Genomic DNA, 20,993 nt, shown 5'->3' with positions numbered 1-20,993 from the left:
TATGCCTTCTATAAGTTTATCTTTGGAAAAAAAAGGAACATGGGAAAAAGTGGATACTAGACAATTACTATATGGTAAAAATGTAAAGGTTCTATTCTGTTCTATTGCTACTAGTCTGACGAGGATCCAAAAATACTTTCCCACATGGCTGCAGCCACAGAATGACGACTTCATGCTTGCATGACCAGCTAAATTTCCACCCCTTCCCAGTGAAGTCAGAAATTACAATGGGGATAAATTTGGGTCATAATCTATCTGTCCTGATTGCCATTTATGGAAGTAGATCTCTTGGGAATGATGACTGGGGATATACTGAGCATGCTCAGTATGTCCCTTGATATCCTAATAGGGGGGAAAGTTTCTTCTGCTAGGGAGGAAATTTCAGTGAGGCTGGGGTACAGAAAGCCCTTTCCGTATCTTAGCTTACATGGCTTTTGGCAGTAATAGCTTGGTTGGTGTTTTGTTTAAAGGCAGCTCCTGGCTCCCCCAGCCATGTGTACACTATCAGCAGGGGCAGACAATGTATGCTGCTCCTGCCTGCACATGGATTTGTGCAGCTTCTTGCCTATCTCTTAGGTGTACTCCACATGCCCCTGAAGCACTGTGCAGTACAGTCCTGACAGCAGCAGAACAGGCTGGGGAACAGCTCTGGGGCGTGATGGGGCATAGGACACTGATAACTATTTTGGCAAACTTGGAGGGGCCAAATTTTTTGGCCAAAATGGAAAAAAGGGCCAGGGAAAGGGGGCACCAGTCATAGTAAGCACTCATGGTTCAAATCCTAGAATATCAGGGTTGGAAGGTATCTCAGGAGGTCATCTAGTCCAACCCCCTGCTCAAAGCAGGACCAATCCCCAGTTTTTGCCCTAGATCCCTAAATGGTCCCTTCAAGGACTGAGCTCACAACACTGGGTTTAGCAGGCCAATGCTCAAACCACTGAGCTATCCCTCCCCCCCATACGTCAAACAATCTTTTGGTCCTGTCATGAGTGCAGAGGACTGGACTAGATGACCTCTCAAGGTCCCTTCCAGTCCAATGATTCAATCATCTTTTATAGTTTGATAAAGGTCACTTCATTTTATATGAAAAACGTCTGGCATCTTTTCCATCTGTCCCCTGTTGGTCAATCATAATGCTGGATGTATAGCCCTTTGTTTTGCTGACAGTTGAGCCAGGGAGAGAGGACAGGGCTTTCACCCTTCCCAAATGCCAATAAGGGGAGAAGTTTGGGAGTCCACTGTACCTATTAGGAAAGCTATAGTGGGAGAGACACACCTACCCAACTCAAGGGAAGTTCTAAAACCAAAAAGGCTTGAAAGCTGTCCCTTATTTTAATTTCTCTGCATTTGCTGAAGCCATTATTGTATCTCTAGAGCTTTATTTACTCCCAAAACTTGCAGATCTGTAGTAGGGAGGAGAGAAAGAAACCCAGAATCAGGAGTCAAGATGCACATGGAAGTCAGTGACTGTACATGAGCAGCAATGTGGTTCATCATAGCCCGTGCTCTACCAAGCCATATAACACAAGTGTGAAAATAGATATTTAAGGGACACTGACATTCTAAAATCTTTAGTGTACCTTATGTCTTTGGACTCTCACCAGTATTACATTTAGTCATATTTATCAGCAATTTGTCTGGCATACAGAGAGAGGAGGAAGCTAAGTAAAAAGTGATGCTTGCCAGCTCTGTGTATCCTCCACCACCGGTGTGCTAGAAGAAATCCTTACCCTCGAGTGAACATTTGGAAATTTAGTGATATTATTCTTCTTTAGGGCTAAACAGAAAAAAAAACACAAAATGATGGTTAAATAAAAAATGGGATGGAAAAAGAAGAGCAACTCAACTTAGTGTTCAAAAATCCCAGGCATGTTAGCCAAGAGAGCAAGAAGAGGGAATGAGGCCAAGGCTACAAGAGGAGGTTAGAAACAGGAAGGAAAGGACAAGATGGCCATCCTAGTCTCTTGCTAACAAAATTCCAAGCTGCTTTGAAGATTGGCTCCAGGAAGATAATACAGCAATTATCTTGAAAGAGAAAATAACTATTGAGCTGATTATAGTTTGCAATCTTACTAAGAAGCTCTCATAAAAATACATTGCAAAAGTAAGAAATGAAACGCTGTTGTCTTTGATTAAGAACCAATAACAAAGACAACAGTGTTAACAGATACATGCTGTGTTAAACACACCCTTTATACAGTTTACACCACAAGATGTAAATATATCCAGTTACATGCCAATATGTATCAGTAATAGCTGTGATTGCTAAAGAATTTTGAGAACAAAATTGTTTCTCTAGTTTCTTCCCTCATATCCATAGTTAGATGTTCTCTTCATCCAATCCTCTGAAGTTGGCTCTGACCAAACAGGAATCCAGCATAAAATGCTCCAATGAATTCTAAGACTGCATTTAATACAGCTTTGTCATGACTAGACCTAGAAGTCCAAGTCTGCAACCAGCATTCAGAGTGGCCACGACACTACAGGGTGTGCCCCCAGTCTCACCCTCAGCAGAGGGAGAATCATTCTGGATTTTTTTTTTCCACCTTTACTGATAGCCAAACCATGTAGCCACCCTCTGTACTCTGTTTCTGTTTGTTCAATAGGCATTTCCAATCATGTTTAAGTTGGCATGGAACTGAAAAATAAATGTGGATGTGACAGGATGAGAAAGGATTTTGTACATTTTATTCCTTGTACGTGCAGACAAACATGCAAGTGCTGGTTAAAATCCCCAGATCAAGTATATAATCATGAGTAACTATTGCAAGTCAGGAAGCAAAGCCCATGAAAGTTCAGCTCAGCTCATGCACACTGCAATTCCGCTTCCCAATAGAGCAGTCTAGTTTACTGCATGCATACTACATAAGCCACTTCACATAGAAGGGGACTTCTAGAACCCAGAAGAGATGCCATAGAAAAACCAGGTGAACTGTCACATTTATGATTGCATTTGACCCATTAACCCTTCTGTAAACTGTGGCATCCGATTTGCAAGAAAGCTGCATTTCTATAGGTAGCATTCTGTGACTTCCATCACTTGCTTTTCTATGACATATGTCATGTAGCTCAATGGTGGCTTTGAAATGTGAGGATAGCCAAAAGTGTCATGCGCAAGGTTGATGGGATATAACAAAAGAATCGAAATACAAGAACGTGCAATGATGTGATGACATAAAATACAACTCCAAGTAGACACCAGACATTCCTATCCATTTAACATTCACGTGGCCCTGCCTGAGATCCATACAAATGGAGAAACGTCAAAAACCTACAGCAACCTTTTAAGAGCATCAGGTGTGAAAGAGTAATAGTTTAGTAATGGAATTCCTCAGTGAGAACAGGTTCGCAGAAAAACCGAGAGCCACGCTTGGCAGTTCGAGCGGTAAAGGGCACTGTCTTCAACACTGCATGGAAAAATAACAGCCAAACAAGACAAACAACACAGTAAGAAGCAAAGATCTGTTGCATTAGTACATTGTTAGTGCTTTGTTAAGGACATCCTGGGATGGTTTTACATGTTCTGATCAGTTATTTAATCACAATAGGCTGTACTAAGCTGGGTTTCTTTGGGGAGAAAGGAATTCCAAGTAGGCTTCAAATAACCATCTTTAAATTTCACATTTTTCACTGGTGATAAAGCTCTAATCCAGAGAGGAGTGTGCCATCATTGGTAGTGACTACAGATCATTAAGGTTCATAGATTTTGGTCAAGTAAAGCTTTTCTTTGGGTCTAAAGAAACACCACCAATTTAAAAATAACACTCATGTCTGATAATTGTTTATCCACTTTTGCTATAAGCACTTTGATATCCCTTTGCATATGGTTATCTTCATAGCCTCTCACATGGTCAGTTTCTCCCTGAGTAGGTTTAAAACTCTATTTTTGAATGGGAAAATGTGATTTGTAAAATTACAACCACTGGCAGTGGGACCTTGGAGAGGTGTAGAATGTGAGACAGCTTTTAACTCATTATTGAAAATGACTAGCTTTTACACTGACTGTGTCCTTTCAATAAAGGCCTACTACTTCATATTGGTGTGCACTATCTTGAAAGCTGTAGTGAAGAAGTTCCAACCCAGCATTCAACCAGGACAGATATGCCTTTAGCTTCCTTTTACGCCCTAAGTGGCAAAATTGCTTCTCTCTCTCTTGGGAAAACCTTGTGAAAAAGACAGTAATGTAAAATATGGTCAAGGAAATCTGGCCCAAAGATTTTTTTTCTTAAGCATTGGTGCAAGCGAAATGGATGACCACTAAAATCATCAACCGGTTAAGATTTTGCCCCTTCCCATCCAGGGATGCAGAATATGCATCAAAATAAAAATAAACTACCAGAACATCTATGTAAATTAAAAGGACCCTAAACAAAAACAGATTTTAAAAAGCAACTTTGCTATAACAGGAATCTTTTGCTCAGTGTCCTGATCACCTCTGGCTATTATTATAAATTACACCCAGCCACTATTGTATTCAATTTTAATTTGTGGCAAGTGCAAAGTATTAATCTACCCTAATTGGAAATCAGTAAAACCATGACAACTCAGGGCTATAAATCATTCAGGTATGACCAAATGATTTGTCCTGAGCTGTGTATTAACATGAGGTAATTACTGTTAGTACTTTTTAATGAACTGCAAGCTCTTAAATAACGTTAACCATCAGTCATTCTGTTTGTGGAAACATTTGCAAGGAAAGGTTTGTATGGCATGCAGAGACTGCAATACTGTCTGCCAGGGTACTGAATTTTCTATTGCTGAGCATAGGGACTAAGTTTGTCATGACAACATGCTGAAAGAAAAACTTGTGAAATAAGCAAAGGGTATCTGACAGATACCTATGTATATGGAAAATGTGCAGAAAGTGGGCACATTAAAGCTAGTTATGGGGTCTGGTTTGTTACACACCAGTGGCAAGGATTTGTATATTTCAGTCACAGCACTGGAAACAGCTTTCTAAACTATATTTGAACCATACCTGTTAAGAGGTTTGTAAAGCTCTACAATAGTTCAGGTGAGATTTATATACAGCCACAATTTGACGATGTCGGTGAACCAGCCACTGAGGCTTGTGAACAAAGCTCCTTTACCTGTTATAATGTCTTCAATTGCACCATCTTTCCCCTCGTACACATGTCTGTTATCCTTGACTTGTCGTCGGCGTAGCTCTGCAATTAGCTCTTGCTGCTGTCTTTTTGTTTTATGAGAAGGAGACTGAAAGGAAATGGGAGTAAAGATCAGTAAGGAGTAGCCTGCAATAGGGCATTGCTGCAGTCCTCCTTTCCTTTTCTCAAATGTGCAAGACGCCAAATACCATCTTATTAAATTTCAAATATTAATACTTGGGTCTCATTCCAATTTTATAGATAAGGAAACCAAGGCAGAGAGGTTAGGTGATTTGTCTAAACCCACAAAGGAAGTCAAAATGGCGAGTTCTTTTTTCTAGCAGCCAAATCTGTCCATTCCCCTTACTTAATTTCACTCTCCACCTCTTCTACCATTTATTTAACCCTGTAAAGCATTAGAGGATTGACAGACTGTGCCATTTCCTCCAGCATCAGAAAGGGAAAACATGACTGGAGATAAGGGGAGTGGAGAGCTGGAAGAGAAAGACATGGAAGCAGTAGCATCTAGTTACAAAATGGCCACTTTAGGGGTGTAGCTGTTTCCATTTGATAAAATTTAAAAGGCCAGCCCCAGAAAGGCATGCTGGGAAAAAGGTTCCTATAAAATGGCATCCTTAGGCTGAGTCTGTGACTATATTATAGGGGTAATTTCTCTGACAGGGCATCCCTTGGGTGGGGCCTACCACCAGGCTATTGTAGGGATAGTTTCTCTGAAGGCATATTACATGTTAGTTTATAAATACAAGAGTTAACAGAAGTTCTGTGTACAGAATATAGACAACGCCCTAGGAAAATGCCTTATAAAGCTAAGGCACAAAGCTGCTGTTGGTAGGGGCATGGCATAGATGCTTTATTCCAACCTAATTTCTCAGAGCCTATTACTGAAATGAAGGGCCGATGAGAAGACGGGAAAAGGGGAACAGTTGTATCAGGGCCGTGAGCTTGGAGGGGTGTTCCTAAAACATCCGTAACATCTGTGTAAATAAAGTGTGATGGGTGAGGGTAGGGACCCATTGAACATGGTGTGCCAGAGCCCCAAATTTTTCACGACGGGCCTGCCGAGATGTGCACGCTGGGAAAATTCAGAATTATGCTCTTCTGTTGGAATTTTTCATCTTATAAGATTGGCTGGTAAAGATAAAAGCCACCTGCCTATTTTTAAACCCTTATTGTAAAACCAAAATTCACACCATAAAGAGTGTTAGAATTATGAAATTCTTATCTTGAGCTGAGAATTATGAAAAGGCACCAAAAGGCCTGCTCTAACCCTCAGCAGAGGTTTTATTTGTATGTCCTCTCAAACATCTCTAGAGGGCAGAAAGGATTGTTCCTTACCTTAGAGACAAAATATTCCAGTAATATTGTCCCAAAGTGCTCTGTTTCATACCTTTTGGTCCTGTTGCTCCATCAGTGCTTCTTGCTCCAGAAGTTTTTCCATTAGTGCCTGTTCTTGCTTCTTTCTCAACTCATTCTCCTCTTCTGCTTGCTGTTTAGCATAAAGACCAAGAAACCACATTAGAGCTGCAAACAGCGACAAATGAAGGGACTCTGAGATTTTTTTTAAACAAGAGAATCAGCTCTTACTGCAAAAACAAGTTTGTGACTATAACTGCTGCCACTGAAGACCGGAGGGGGCACTTTCAGGGCACTGCATAGATACTCAGCTGCATGATTCACACTAATGTTGAGGCAGTGGAGCTAGATTCCCATACAAAGACTGACCAGCGAGCCTGGGGCTGGTCAATCCTATTGAAATGGTGGTTTATCCTGGTTTCTGTAAAATCCTGAGACAGTTACTTGCCCTGCCCTTTGCTGGTTGACTTTATGTCCCACAACACTGCTGTGCAGTGCTCTTTCACAGGTCATTCTGGGATCTGTAGGCTCAGGAGGTTAAACCTTTCAATTGAACGGAGCTTGAGCTGCACTGGAGAAAGCTATGGGCCACATTTAGCAGACTTGCCATATTCAGAAGTGTAGTAAGAAGCAAAATGTATGTCTGCTTACCTTGTAGGCTTTCACAAATCGGACAAAGACTGGGAAGAAGACGGATGGGGGAGTTGTCTTGGGATTCTCCCCAAAATATTTCACAGCATCATCAAAGGCATCCTGTAAGAAGCACATTTTTCACTCAGCTTCGCATCTTAAAAACGAGCTATTGCCCATTTACAGAATGTCGTAAAGGGATGTATTCTCAGCCTCTCTTTTTGGGTGTGAAATCTGTACCTGCAAGATTTGCATCTGCATTTGTGTATCCACAAAATGAACTGTGGGTGTAAATGTGAGAGATCTTTGCACCTCGCATGACGTGATGTGTGCGCACACATAGTAAATTGGGCAGAAGTGCTCAGCTTTGCAGCTGTAATTCATTTGTAGGCAGAGAATTTCAGAGAGTCAAATGTGCCTGGAAAAAGGAAGCTGCACTTCTGAAAGTTTCTTTCAGGGTGGTTGGAAAAGTTTGTCAGAGGAGAAATGGCATAACATTACCGAAGTGTTTAGAGAAGAGTGACAAGATTGATTAGGAGGCTAGGAGGATGGACTTCAGGGAAATATTAATATAAGCAAATATGCATAGCTTGGCCAAATGATGACTATAGAGAGGAAAGTAGGTAATAACCTCAATATTATGTCATCACTTCAGTGAGCACTGGTAAAGACTGGAGAGGAACTCAAGTAACCCTGAATCTCCTCAGCCATGCTACAGTTTGCTGAAGGTTACATCCTCTTGAACAGTCAGGAATTCCTGGGTTTCCAGATTCTTCTTGCTTGGTCTCTACGTCACCTTGGCAGGGACTGGGATTAAAAAGTATACCTGGGCTATTTTTGCATCATCCTGCAGTTTCTTTAGTTTTCCTTCATTGTTATGAATGAATTCCTTCAACATTGTATTGTGGTCGTGCATGGTGTATTCTCGCTTTGTCAGGTCCAGGCCTCGCTGGAGCTCCTTGACATCCAACAGGACATTTTCAAGGGACACTAAGAAATAAACAAAAATGCTGAAGTGTTTTTGTAGCGAGAGTGACACAAACACTCTACTATAGGCTTAAATTCAAACATTCTTAACTCCTTAATGAGAAGTGTTTCATAAATCCAGGCTATAACACAGGATCTCAGAGTTGGTAACTTGGTAAATATTAAGCCACAGACTGCCCCGTATAATTAGAAATTGCTCATCAGGATTTTGACTTGTCTTAGCTTGGGATAAAAATTCATAAATGCTTTGGTGCATTTCCAAATGGTAGCACCGAAAATAACTGACTGTTCAGACACTCTTGTATGCGGGTCAGTTTCATCCATACAAGCACACAGCATATACAGAGCACCCACTAATGCACAGAACACAGCACTTAGTTTTCTCTTCCCTGTGTTTAAAATGTATTCCTAAAATCTACTGAAGGCTAACGAGTTGTAGTTTAAATATCAGAATCCTGCTGGACAGCAATTTAAACTGCTCATTTGAGATTACAGTTGTGTAACTGATGCTGAATAGCTTCTTCAACAAATATAGGCTCTTTTTCTACTTATGTAATATCCACAAGCAGCTCACAATCAGTGTCCTGAAATGTATTTGTTATTCACATTTTCTTAAACTCTATACTGATCTTGAAAAATTCTCTGCAAGTATTCGGTATTCACACTGAGAGGTTACATTGCATCTGTTTGCTGGCTGGATTTCACACCAGCACTTCTGGGAAGAGTGCGAAGTTTGGTGTCTGTGACTACTCACTCTCACAGGTCTGAAACTCACTTTCTGTGACCATGTGGACCAGTAAATCTTGGTCATTTGCATGTTCATAGAAAGAGAAGAGAAAAGGTACACAAGCATGGCCAAAATGAAGAGAAAAGGTATACAAGCATGGGGGAAATATAAATATTTGCAGAAATATGACATTAGTCGCCCACTCTATTTGTGATGCAGAGTGGGGATGCCGCTTCCATAATCCCTATTCAAATGACAGAAGAGGATGCACGTGAACTATTGCCCACAACAAAAGACCACAGAAATATTTTACAATTAAGTGTGACATCTATATCAAAAGTATCTTGAATGCACAGATAGTCTTAGAGCCATGACCTGAAAAAGTGTAATTTACACAGTGGTTGCTTTAAAAGTTATCATCAAAGAGCCTTGTGTACAGATCTTGTGCTGGTCCCATGCTTATCCTTTGCTTTCATACATCTGCAGGTATATTCAGATCAAATCCTTTACAGCTGACATCCAATGGCATTACTGAGTCCTTGATAGCTAGCTCCATTGACTGATTCCTTGGTATTCTACTATTATAGCAGACCTCAAGGACTCAGACATTAGACGTCATTGTGGAAAGCTAACGAGCACATTGTGCTTGTAATACTAATGTTGATCTGTAGTCTTTTAACTTTGTATTGTTTTAACAGTGCAAATTCTAATCCAAACAATTGGTACTTCCCTAAGGGAGTGGCTGCTGTTGTTTCTTCGATGACCCATTTTAAAGTATTAAGGGTTGTAAGCTCTTTGGGGTAAGGCCTATTTTTTTGTTCATGCCTAGCACAATGGGGTCTTGGTCCATGACCGGGCACCTCTAGGTGTTATCACAATAGAAATAAGAATAAAAGTATAAAAACGTCAAATATAATAGTTCTGTGACATGAATGTATCCTCCACATTCATATTTATCCAACCTTTATCTGGCACCCTACATTTGATGTCATCCCCAAAAAAGGGGCTTCATCACAGTCCTAACTGCCCTACAAATTAAACTTCCGATCTTTCTCTTGAACAGCTCATGGGGATAGGAGGATAAAATACATCAGAACCTGGTTCACATACTAACAAGGGCAACACTGGTCACAGTACCTGCAGCAGCTTTCTCCACGTAATGAAGCTCATTGTAAAAGAGGGATACTTGGTGATACTTCTCTTTCACAACATTGGATATATAGTGCAACAGCGTTTGTTTTCTGTCCGTTGACTTTGTGTCTAACAGCTACAAGCAAAAGGCAAGGAAACTGTTGGATTGAGGTGTGGTAAAGGCCAGGCTATAAATTATCTGTTGACTGAACTGATACTTTATTAGATGGGGAAACACAAAGAAAAATAATTAAGGAATGCTGAGAAAGTTTGGTCTACAAATTAGAGGCATGTCTTTTGGGAGACTAACATGGGAGTAAGTAGGTTCAAATCAAATTGTTCTTACTATTCAATGTAGTCATATTTTAAAATGCAGTTGGCATCCACTATGCATCTACTCATTGGCTATTTCCCACCTGTTCACTCTGATCTGTCTTTCCACTGTTGTTTTAAAAGCTGGGTGGGACTTGCCAAACATTAGTTCTCTTGACAGATGGGTGAGGGGTAGTACTAGCTAAAGCCAGGCAGAGTGTAGGCTGATGCTGTGAGAGCTTTCCCCATACAGCTCTGCTAATGCACAGCCAACCTGATCTGCTATACTGTCTGTTGTCTTCGGCAGTGACTGATAATTGTCCCAAACTCTGAGCTGGAGTTGTGATGGATTAGCAGCCAATCTCATGTCACATATGACTGAAGACATTTAAACCTTCACTACAGCCCCTGAACCCCTTCTATTTTTATTTCACCCATCTATCCCATCACCACCCTTCTTCCACCAAGCCAGAAACCATCTAAGCACAGGTCCTCCAATTAATTAATGAATTGTCTCTCTCACCAACAGAAGTTGGTCCAATAAAAGATATTCGCTCCCCCACCTTGTCTCTCAACTGAATGACATGCACGGTCCATTGCAAGGCTGTCATTAACATGTTTTTTTATGAACTGGGTGGAGGTGAAGAACTGAGTAGCAGGCACCCTCCCCACCAAAGCTAGCTTCCAGCCAAGTTGTCATTCTTCTACTCACCAGATCTAAACTTTGTAGTTTAAATCCATAAACTGCTCCTCTTTTACTGCTGTTCATATAGTTACCAAGCGCCAAGATTATCTGCCAGAGTGAGAGAAAGGGGTAATAGTCAATACATATGCATGCCACTCGATATCTTTGAACGGTGAGTTTCTAACATAAGCAGGTAGATATATTCCGGTATGCGGGGAGGAACAGCATTGATTATCTCATTTAAAGTACATGTGTATGTAAATAAAATTGTATTTACCTCCAGTATTTTCTTGAGCTTTTGGGATGACTTTATTGAGACAGATGCTGCTATTACTGCATGGAGTTGCTAAAAGCAAATAAGAAGAGGTGTAGTTAACACATATAAAACGTTAAATGCAAGGCAAAAGTCAGCACTCAAATTCTACTCTTGGATCTGCACGATGGGGATCTTGACATGAATATTCTCCTTCCCCTCTGTGTATGGATTTCAAGTTGTTCACACGCATTGCAGGCTTAATGTAGAATAAAATAAAATGCAAGCGTGGTTCTACAGTGCCATGCTCTTTATGACAATGAAAGATGTATCAAATTATGTGGAACAGGCCTTAGGAAAATACCAGTATAGATAGCACGGACATCATTAACTCATCGTCAGTTTCAGCTAATGAGCCAAACAATATGATTTCTATATTAAAACCACTTTTAAATTCTTAAAAGTGTAAAATAAAAAGAAGCATTATGAACATTTTGGGACACAGACTGTCATCTAAACTGTGTCTGTAAAATCTGAGCCTGTATTTGCATACAGAGATGTGGAGTTTGCAGATACAAATGCACAAATTTTGCAGGCATATCTTAGATGACAATCTTTAAAAATTAGAAATGTAACCTATTAAATACTATAGTCACTCTCTTCTGTACTATGAATGGAAATGCTATAAATCATTTCTAGTGGGTTACGTAAAAAGCATTGATGTTACCAATTCTGGGGGGTCCTGGCCCTATCCAAGGACACTGGGCACCACTGCAATAACAATATTAAATTATAATCATAGCTAGAAAATTGTTCGGTTTGATTTGGTTTTATTTCTTTTTCCTTTTCTCTCAAGAACTTCAATGATTCATCATGATATTCATATCTTCCATCTATCTTTAACATATCTCTGCTGGATCTGCAAAGGGTTTATGACACCACACAACTCCAAGGTACCTGGCTTCACAGAGCTAGACTCCTGAAAATCATTGTGGATGTAGTGTTTAGAGCCCATGAGGCAAGGCGTAAACTAAACTGTGGTCATTAGAGTCAAATTCCTAACCCTAAGATAGATAGAGAACTGACTGAAAAACATGAAACAGTTTTTTTTGGTGAACGTTTTGATTGAGATTTTTTTCCTCTTTTCTCTTTGAAAATATTTTCCAAGGAAAATTTGCTGATCGGCTATACCTAGATGGTGAAGTAAAATAGAAAGAAGGTTTCTTCTAAGTATCTTAAAAAGTGATGCAGAGTGTTGGAATGACAACCTGAGTTCCACTTGGGAAGCCCTAACGGCTGCACACCTTAGAATTCATTCAACGCTAATTTATTTTGCTCTATCGCTTGTGGCTCACTTACCGGTGTCAGCATTTGGATGCTTTCTGCAAAGTTGCCTATGAAGGCCATGATGGTCATCTTCTGCATCAGCCTCTCAATCTTACTGAATTGCATCATGAACCGATCTTCATCAGTCAGGTTCTCAAGAGGTTTCCTCTCCCTCTCATAGAGCCGTAACACTTTCACTTCGTTCTCAGTGGGCAAGAATCGCATCAAACATTCGACAAAATCTACTGGCAACGTCTTCAGGTCAAATCTATATCATAACAAATACAGAAAGCTTGGTGTTATAAGAAGGACTCACCAAATATGACAGGCCTGTCTGCTTTGGCAAAGCCAACCAAACGGCAGCAACCTGCCTTCCCCAAGATCCCTATTCAAATGGGCAGAGCACATGACTCCTGGAGGCCTGTGCCATACACAAGCCTGGGACAATAAAAATAAACCTGAGGAGTTTCCTGCCATCCCTGACACACTGGTGGCCTCTGATGCTGACTAGGTCATGCATTGCTTACAGTGAAGCCTTGGGCCTCCATTTTTATTGTTCTGGGTGTGCGGGGCTGGGAGGGCTCGATCCTGTGTAATGCATATGCAGAGTGCTAAATGTATAAGCACATGTTCAAAGCAATAAGCTTGGTAACTGAAGCTGTATTAATGTGAATGTTGCTGCCTGGTTGCCACGTTACTCAGTAAGTCTTAAAGGGGGACGTGTGGTAACATCTTTAACATGATGAGGACCACACTTAATTTCACATTACCTCAGATATGGCCATTTTTCAGCCATGGCTAGACCTTATGTTTATTTTGAGCACTTACAAGTAAACCAGTGGGTGCAGAGGACTCACAATCTTATTGTTGCTCACTTCTAAGCCTCCACTCTCACATCCATGGAAAGCAAACACCTTGCCACTCTGCTGTGCAGCACACAAAGACTTTCAAGACCAAGGCTTGTGTGAATAAGGAAATGGCTGACCAAGCAGAACACAGCAGTGCCGGACAAAGCAAGGAACTGACCTACTGGCTGCAGAATGGGGGAAGCCCTGGTGATCCCCAACTATAAGATACTGGAGTATGAAAGCAGGGAAGAGAAGATACTAATTTTGTGTAAAAGGACAAGGATCTTGTAACCTACAAAGTTAGATCTGCAGCATCAGATTGAGAGTATGTTAGTATTTGGCCAGATTAGAAGAATGAATCAATGTTTGTCTGAACATCCAAACCTATGTCTGAGGTGTTCTCATACAGAGAAACATTAGATGCTCATCATGGCTGCAAACGCTAACACTTTCGAGTCTAACTTGGGAAAAGTGAAGTAATAAATGAGTACTCTAGCCTAACAAAATGTTGGCTTTGACAGGCAAGTAATCATCTCCAATATGTTCCAAAGACTAAAGAAAGTGAACTGGAATGTATCTTAGGGTACATCTACACTGGAATAAAGACCCGGGGCACAGCTGCGCCTGGCCTGGGTCAGCTGACTCAGGCTTGTGGGGCTCTGGCTGTGGGGCTAGATGTCTGGGCTCGGGCTGGAGCCTGGGCTCTGGGACTCTCCCCACCTTTCAGAGTCCCAAAGTTCAGGCTCCAGCCCAAGCCTGAACATCTATACAGCAGTTTTACAGTCCTGTAGCCCAAGACCTGGACCAGCTGCGGGTGTTTAATTGCTGTGTAGACGTACCCTCAAAGTGCATGATGAATCTTATGAAGCAGGACATGAAACTACATTCCTTCATTAAGATTGGTAGTACACACTTGTATCATTTTTGCATTTGGCATTGTGTCTAATCATTACATAAACAATACCATTAAAACTGTATTCAATGCATGTGGATTAAATCCAGACATTATGGCAAAAACTAAACTTTTCACCTATTCTTAATATTTACCATACTTGTCTCAGGCTTGCTTTTAATTTTCAGTTATTATAGGAAATGCAGCATAATAGGAGTCATATGTGAATTACGTTGATGGCATTCTTTTAAGAACTATTAATTAGTTTTTTAAAAAAAATTCTAAGATAATTTGCACTGTCCTGCAGAGTGATATCATAAAATTGCAGGTTAACACATCTGGGGGAATGCAATCAATGATTTGTGGGGGATCCTTATTCTTGAATGTTTTGCAGCTGCAAAAACCTTTGTATTATCTGCCAATTCAAAACCAGATTTTCTATGTATGCCGATTACCAAAAAGCAGAGTAAATCTTAAATATGATTGCTCCATCGACAAGTTTTGCACTTACACCTGAATAGCTTTGCATATCTCATCTGCAGTCTTTCCAGCTTTTCTTAAAGTGATGGCAAGATTTTTGGCCCTGTTTGCTTCCAATAATGTGACTTTGTTTGACCCTTTTTGAGTTATCTTTTGTTTGCTTGAAGTAAGATCAATGGCTGGACCTTGAGCTTTTGTCTTGAATATTTCTTCAAATTCATCCACATTTAAATCCTAAAAAGGAAAGAAATCCCCCCCAGAAAAATATTTTTTTTAAATTGCACTTGTCCAGAGTTTTCTCAGAATTCCACAGGAAGACTTTCAGACTGAGTATGTAGGTATATGCCACACTATGTTGATATACGCACATCCACCCTTGCCGACAATAGTCTGCAGAAACATTATAATAGTGTTATAGCATGTGATTTTGTGAAATTAAGGTCAAAAGATTTTTCAGCTTTTTACTCATCCTTCTACCATCTATAGCCTCGTGTATACTATCCAAAAGCTGAGTGCTCAACCCTACTACACTGCTGCTGCAACTCTCCTTCAACAGCACTCAGCAACCTACAGGATCCTGCATCCCATAAATGGCATCAGCATGTTTATATTGGGAAAATGCTATCGACCATCTTGATTCATTTGTTTCAATCAAAGACGGACACTTTTATAGTCAGTTTGGCCCAGATTCTCGGCTGGGGTAAACTGAAAGCCATTTCATGCCCTTTTACTGGGGATCTCAAGCAGCTGAAACTATTCCTATGTAACAACACAAACAATAACTTTCAGAAATAATTCCTACGATGATCTGTCTTTGCAAAGCTGTACATTCACTTACACTGCACATAGTACTGAGAAGCAAAACACAATATGCAGCATTCATACCTCCAGGATCCTTTCATCATCAATTTCATTGAAGACTGTCCCATTAATTTGATTGGGTTTGAGAGCTACCCAGTTAAAGACAGGCATGCGGAACTTTGTCTTGATTGGCTTCTTGATTTTCACAGCTAAAGACACCAAAGAGAATGAAATTACAAATGCTGGAAGAATTGAGAAACATCTGGAGCAACCAGACACAGGTTTTTGCAGATGGCACTTCAGCACTGGAGGAAGAACCAGTGGGGCTAAATAAACACTTTTAAAAGCCTGAAAAGATTATGCTGCCGTGACAGACAAACAGCAGAGAGAGATTTTATTCAGCTGTTTTATACCCGGCATTCACATACCTTTAGTGGAAGCTGGAGATTAAGAAAATTTCACAAAAGCAAATGTGTTACGCTAATATAGTGTGTTCTTAATATTGTTCTGGCCTGGTTTAGAAACCAAAATAATTTTTAACCAGTGTAGGAAATGGATAAAATGGTATGTGGCTTGAGTTCTGTTCTCCCAGAGGACATCCCATTTCTGGATGTAACATCAGGTCATGGGAGGTGCTGAACACCCTCAAGTCCCGTTGATGTTAATGCGGATTGTGCACGCTCAGTACCTTGCAGTCCCGGGCTGCTGGTGTGTGATGTTGTTCAGTCCTTACTACCTTACTTTTAATAATCAGTGCTGTAGATAAAGTTGTTCAAGCTGACATCAAGGCAGCGGCACTATGACTAAGGCTTTTAGCAACAGCTAGAGGTGCTAGCTGAAGACGTACATCCTTTTGATTAAACCGAGAGAGGGGATTGTAGCTGAGGATTCAGCTAAAAGTGAGTCCTCTGTCTAGCAGAGGATTCAATCAGTAGTGTGTGACAAGGGAAAGAGAAGCCCTTTTACAAAGATTTTGTTACAAGGGAACAGAGGCTTCCATAGCCTGTTGGGAAGGGATTCTACTGTTTCACACAAGCCTGAGTTTGTCTGTATTTTAAAGCACATAAAAGCCAGTCTCCAATTTTAGCACAATTATATCTTGGGGTAACAAATGCTTTTGCCTTCTCTGATTGTGCAGCACCAATAAATCTTTTAAAGTAACTTTGAAGGGATGCTATAGAAGATGGGACCAATTAATCCTCATTGGTGAACGAGCACAGAAGAAGAAGTAATAGGCTAAAGTTGGGGCAGGGAAAATGTAGGTTAATTGCTAGGAAAAACTTTATAACCCTGAGAATAATTAGGCAGTGGAACAAGCTACCAAGGAGGGCTCTGGCGCTTCCATCACTGGAGATATCTAAGATTAGACAGGCATCTAAGGATAGTAATTCTAAACATTAATAAAAGACAATATAGAGGTATGGAGTCGGTGACTCACTGCAGGTCCTTCTAACCTCAAACATCCCATGGTACAGATAATTTGGTTAATTAAGCCATATAAGAGAGAGGTCAAATTGCCAAAAAAAAAAAAAAACCAGTGAAACCCCAGTATTTCTAAATGATCTCAAGTAGATTGGTTACTTTGGTAACTTGCTTTTCATTGTTTCTGAGATTTAGAGGCCCAGCCAATCACTAAGAGTTTGTGATGATCATTATAGTTTGTTCATTAATGTGGTTAAGTTATTTTCAAATGTGGAGTGAACAATTAAATTCTTTTCAGGCTACACTCAGAAAGAGAGAAACCCTGCTTTTTATTCCCCCAGTGTTGGAAAAAGCCATTTAACCTGTAAAACTGTCATCTGGTCCATTGAAACAAATTGAGGTAATAGAGCGACAGAAGTCCAGACCATCTCCAGCAGTGTCCTATATATAATACTTCCAAATACAGGTAGTTTCAAACTGTAAAATTCTGATCCAGATGCAAACTTTCCCAAAGTTCAGGGTTGTTCACATACGGAGTTCTGTTTTGAACACATCTCTTCTTCCAAGACAGATATACTAGTTTCCCTCTACATCCCCCGACACACACGATAGCATAGCTAGACAATTGTGCAATGCTGTATGAGCAGCAGATTTCTTCCCAGTCCCACCCACATGGTCAGGTTACACCCTGAGCTATAACATTTGAGCATGAAAGAAAAAAGGGAATCAGTTTGTCTCTCATCAGTACTCTTCCATGTACTGTTTTCCAGGACAGAGACCATCTTTTTCAGACTTCACTCTCCTCTTGTGCTTTAGAGCTGGGCAAATGATACAAACATTTTTCTCTCATTCGTGTCTCTCATTTTCTCTGATTCAAATTTTTAGAAGAATTCACTTCTTCTGTGTCTGTTGTCCCTTTTGTGTTCACCTTCCATGGACCTTCTAAGGAACGAGCTTACTGGCAGGAATAGTTGTAGAAACACTGAATTTTAAGTGGACAACAGAGAGCATTCACAAAATAAAATTTGAATTTGTAAATTTGAGTATTCACATGGAAACGTGATTGCCAGAGTTATAGTCATCCAGTCAGGATGGAGGAACACAAATCAAATACTAGTCAATCGAGTTTGACCAGCAAATGCAATGAACTGCTTACAACACAACTGCAAGAATTACTTGATGAAGAATTTAGAATAATAAATACCTGGAATAGTGACAAAATCAGAAACCGACACAGAAAAAGAAACTACATTTATGAATAAATGATTCACTGTGAATTACTTGCCCAGCTCTAAGAGAAGCTATACTAAATGGAACAAAAGTATTCCCTGCCTTTGTTACAGAACCAGGTTTAAATGTGTAAGGTAACACCCTACTCTTTCCTTGAGGTATATGAGTAAATGCCATCAATTAAACAGCAATTATGCATGCAATCTGGAGACTTGATCCCACACACATTGGAGTCAATGATAGTCCGCCACTGACTTCAACAGTTACAGGATCTTGAGTGGGGAATAGACCCCAAGAGAGGCTTTACAGGCTGAGAGCCCTGATTCAGCATAGCACTTAAGCAGGGGATTTACTCCAATCCTATTCAGCAAAACACTTAAGCACAGTGTGATGGGGTGTGCACCCCACACCAGCCCTAATGGGGTTAAAAAAGGCCTGAGAGGTCAATTAGGTTCCCTGGCTTCACCTGGGAGAGGGAGGGCCAGGGTTAACTAACAGTGAAGCCCAGTTGGGGAAGGCTGGAACAGCACTATAAAGCTAAGAGGCTGAAAGCAGAAGGAGGCTGCAGTCACTCCCTGGGATGTGATCAGGGACATGGAGGAAGTCCACGGGGAGAATAAGTCTTGAGATTCTGCCCTGAAGTAAGGAGTCTAGCAAGAGGCTAGGAGGGGATGAAGTAGCAATGGGGAGTAGAGTGGCCTCCAGTGATAATCACAGAAACAGACAAATGGCAAGAGAGAGGCTGGGTAAGAAGGAGCCCAGGGAAACAGCAACAGGGATAGGGACAGAGCAGACCTGGATTGCTGGTTATAGGGTCCTTGGACTGGAGCCTGGTGTAGGGGGTGGGCCCAGGTTCCCCTACAGTCACTGCTATAGTGGAACAGAGTCCTGAGCTGGAGCAGAACAACATCCAGAAAAGGCATTTGGACAGTGGTCCTGTTGGACTTCATAACCCTGGAAGAGGACTATATGGTGACTTGGCAGACTATCACAGACAGGGCAGAAAGGTGCACTTGACTCTGATAGAGCTTCTTTCCCAGATCTAGACAAGAGGAGAAGCACTAACAGTGAGTGGAAACCCCATTACACATGGGCTTAACACCACTGAAGTCAGTGAGTGGGACCCAAATGAAGTTGATGGGGCTTAGGCATCTGCTTAAGTGCTTTGCTAAATCAGTACCTTGCTACTGAGAAATAATTCTGTTCAACAGCATGCACAAAGTTATGGGACGGGCAGGGCCGGCTCTAGGCACCAGCAACCAAGCACATGCTTGGGGAGGCACTTTTCCAGGGGCGGCACTCTGGCTTTTTTTTTTTTTTTTGCACTTGCGGTGGCAAAAAACCTAGAGCCAGCCCTGCTGAAGGTGCATACTTCAACGTCCAAAGGCATTAAAATAAACCCTCTTTTCCCTATGTTGTTTGCACACCTGGTTGACATTTTCAGGTAATTAACAAGCAGCTCACGCTCTAGAAACAATGTAAAAATTAAGCAAGCCTGAAATTAAAATCACAAATAGGAGGAGGAGGAGGAGGTCACAGCACAAAAGGGACAGAAAGGAAATGGGTGTAAATACTTAAAATAGTTGGCAAGAACCTACAGAAAAGCTTGATTGGCCCATCTTACGCGGAAGCAGAAAGAACAAAGAGAAAAAAAATTAGTGATGGTTAGAATAGTATAATTCATCAATTCACAAATTCCCAGTACATCATGATAAGGTGATCACATGACATTGTACGAATAAGCAGTGGGAGAAATGTTCCTTTCTATGTAGGCATTTTATCAAGATTTGACACTTTCATCTTCCTTGGCTCAGTGGATTTCCTTAAGAACAAATACTAGAGAATAGTCCTCTATACTACACTGGCCCAAAAATACGTCAGGAACATTATAGTAAGCTACAGTATAGGAGAACTGTGCGGCAGGATCCTACAATTATCTTTTTAAATAAGAGGTACAAATCAACTGAGTTTTTCTTCACAATGAAAACCTCATGGCCCACTCATATACAATGCACAGAGACATGTACTTGGCAACACAGACTAAGCTAACTAAATTCCAGCTGGCTGTGAATTAATAAATATGTGAGGGTGGCATCAGTATCCATTTCAGGCAGCTTTCAAAATCGAGTTCAGGTTATTTTCCTTCCTAGAACCAACCAGTTCACAGACTTAGGGAGTCTACCTCCATCACACTGGTGTGCAATATACTTACTCACACGTAAATACCATATGTAAATCCTATCTCAGTCATTTTCTATCCACCAACTAGCTCTGTAATTTTCTGTAGTTCAACACTCTCAGCACTCGCTACAGGATTTAAACCTGGCACCAGAAATCAAGTAAACCCTGTGATGAGATTCCTGAGCATTGCAGAGGACCCTTTTCTTCTCATTAATGAGCTTTGCTCAGGGAACTGAGTGGATTTTAATGGGCCACACTGCAGCATGAGGCATATAATATTCCTCCAAATCACACTTGACTCAAAGGAAACAATATTAATTGTAGAAAGACAATACACAGAAATGGAGCAGGCTGACTGAGCACCAGCTTTACAGGGCGGTCTATGACTAATGACAAAATCAAGCCAACAGTTGTAGATTAAAAAAGGAAAAGGACAGAGAGAAGGTCAGCCAGGCAGGCAAGCAGACATTATAAAGCCATTCCAAAACCCCAAATCAGAATCCCTCTTCTGCTCAGCTCACTCTTCCTATCAGCACAGGACTGAGTGTGAATATGGGACGAATTTTAGGAAGAGAAAGGTGAAAGGAAACCACATACTGTAGTCCCTTG

General features: G+C 40.8%; 1 protein-coding gene across 9 annotated transcripts in view; it reads right to left on the bottom strand.

Annotated features, from left to right (window-relative positions):
- Positions 1-20,993, bottom strand: part of FMNL2 (formin like 2) — a 259,224-nt gene that overhangs the window by 2,625 nt on the left and 235,606 nt on the right. The window contains exons 16-27 of one of the 9 annotated variants that reach the window (XM_048869690.2): positions 19,802-19,822; positions 15,636-15,760; positions 14,782-14,984; positions 12,564-12,798; positions 11,229-11,297; positions 10,979-11,059; positions 9,961-10,090; positions 7,936-8,099; positions 7,131-7,232; positions 6,514-6,612; positions 5,091-5,214; positions 3,282-3,407 (exon numbers count right to left, since the gene is read on the bottom strand). In XM_048869690.2, coding sequence (XP_048725647.1) covers positions 3,316-3,407; positions 5,091-5,214; positions 6,514-6,612; positions 7,131-7,232; positions 7,936-8,099; positions 9,961-10,090; positions 10,979-11,059; positions 11,229-11,297; positions 12,564-12,798; positions 14,782-14,984; positions 15,636-15,760; positions 19,802-19,822 — 1,445 coding nt within the window. In that variant the 3' untranslated portion in view covers positions 3,282-3,315. Of the gene's footprint in view, positions 1-1,683; positions 1,778-3,275; positions 3,408-5,090; positions 5,215-6,513; positions 6,613-7,130; positions 7,233-7,935; positions 8,100-9,960; positions 10,091-10,978; positions 11,060-11,228; positions 11,298-12,563; positions 12,799-14,781; positions 14,985-15,635; positions 15,761-19,801; positions 19,823-20,993 lie in introns of all 9 variants that reach the window. The other 8 variants (XM_048869693.2, XM_048869691.2, XM_048869689.2 and 5 more) reach the window with 8 other exon arrangements.

Source organism: Caretta caretta, chromosome 11, assembly GCF_965140235.1.
Source record: "Caretta caretta isolate rCarCar2 chromosome 11, rCarCar1.hap1, whole genome shotgun sequence".
NCBI lineage: Eukaryota > Metazoa > Chordata > Testudines > Cheloniidae > Caretta > Caretta caretta.
This window is presented reverse-complemented; position numbering and strand designations above follow the sequence as displayed.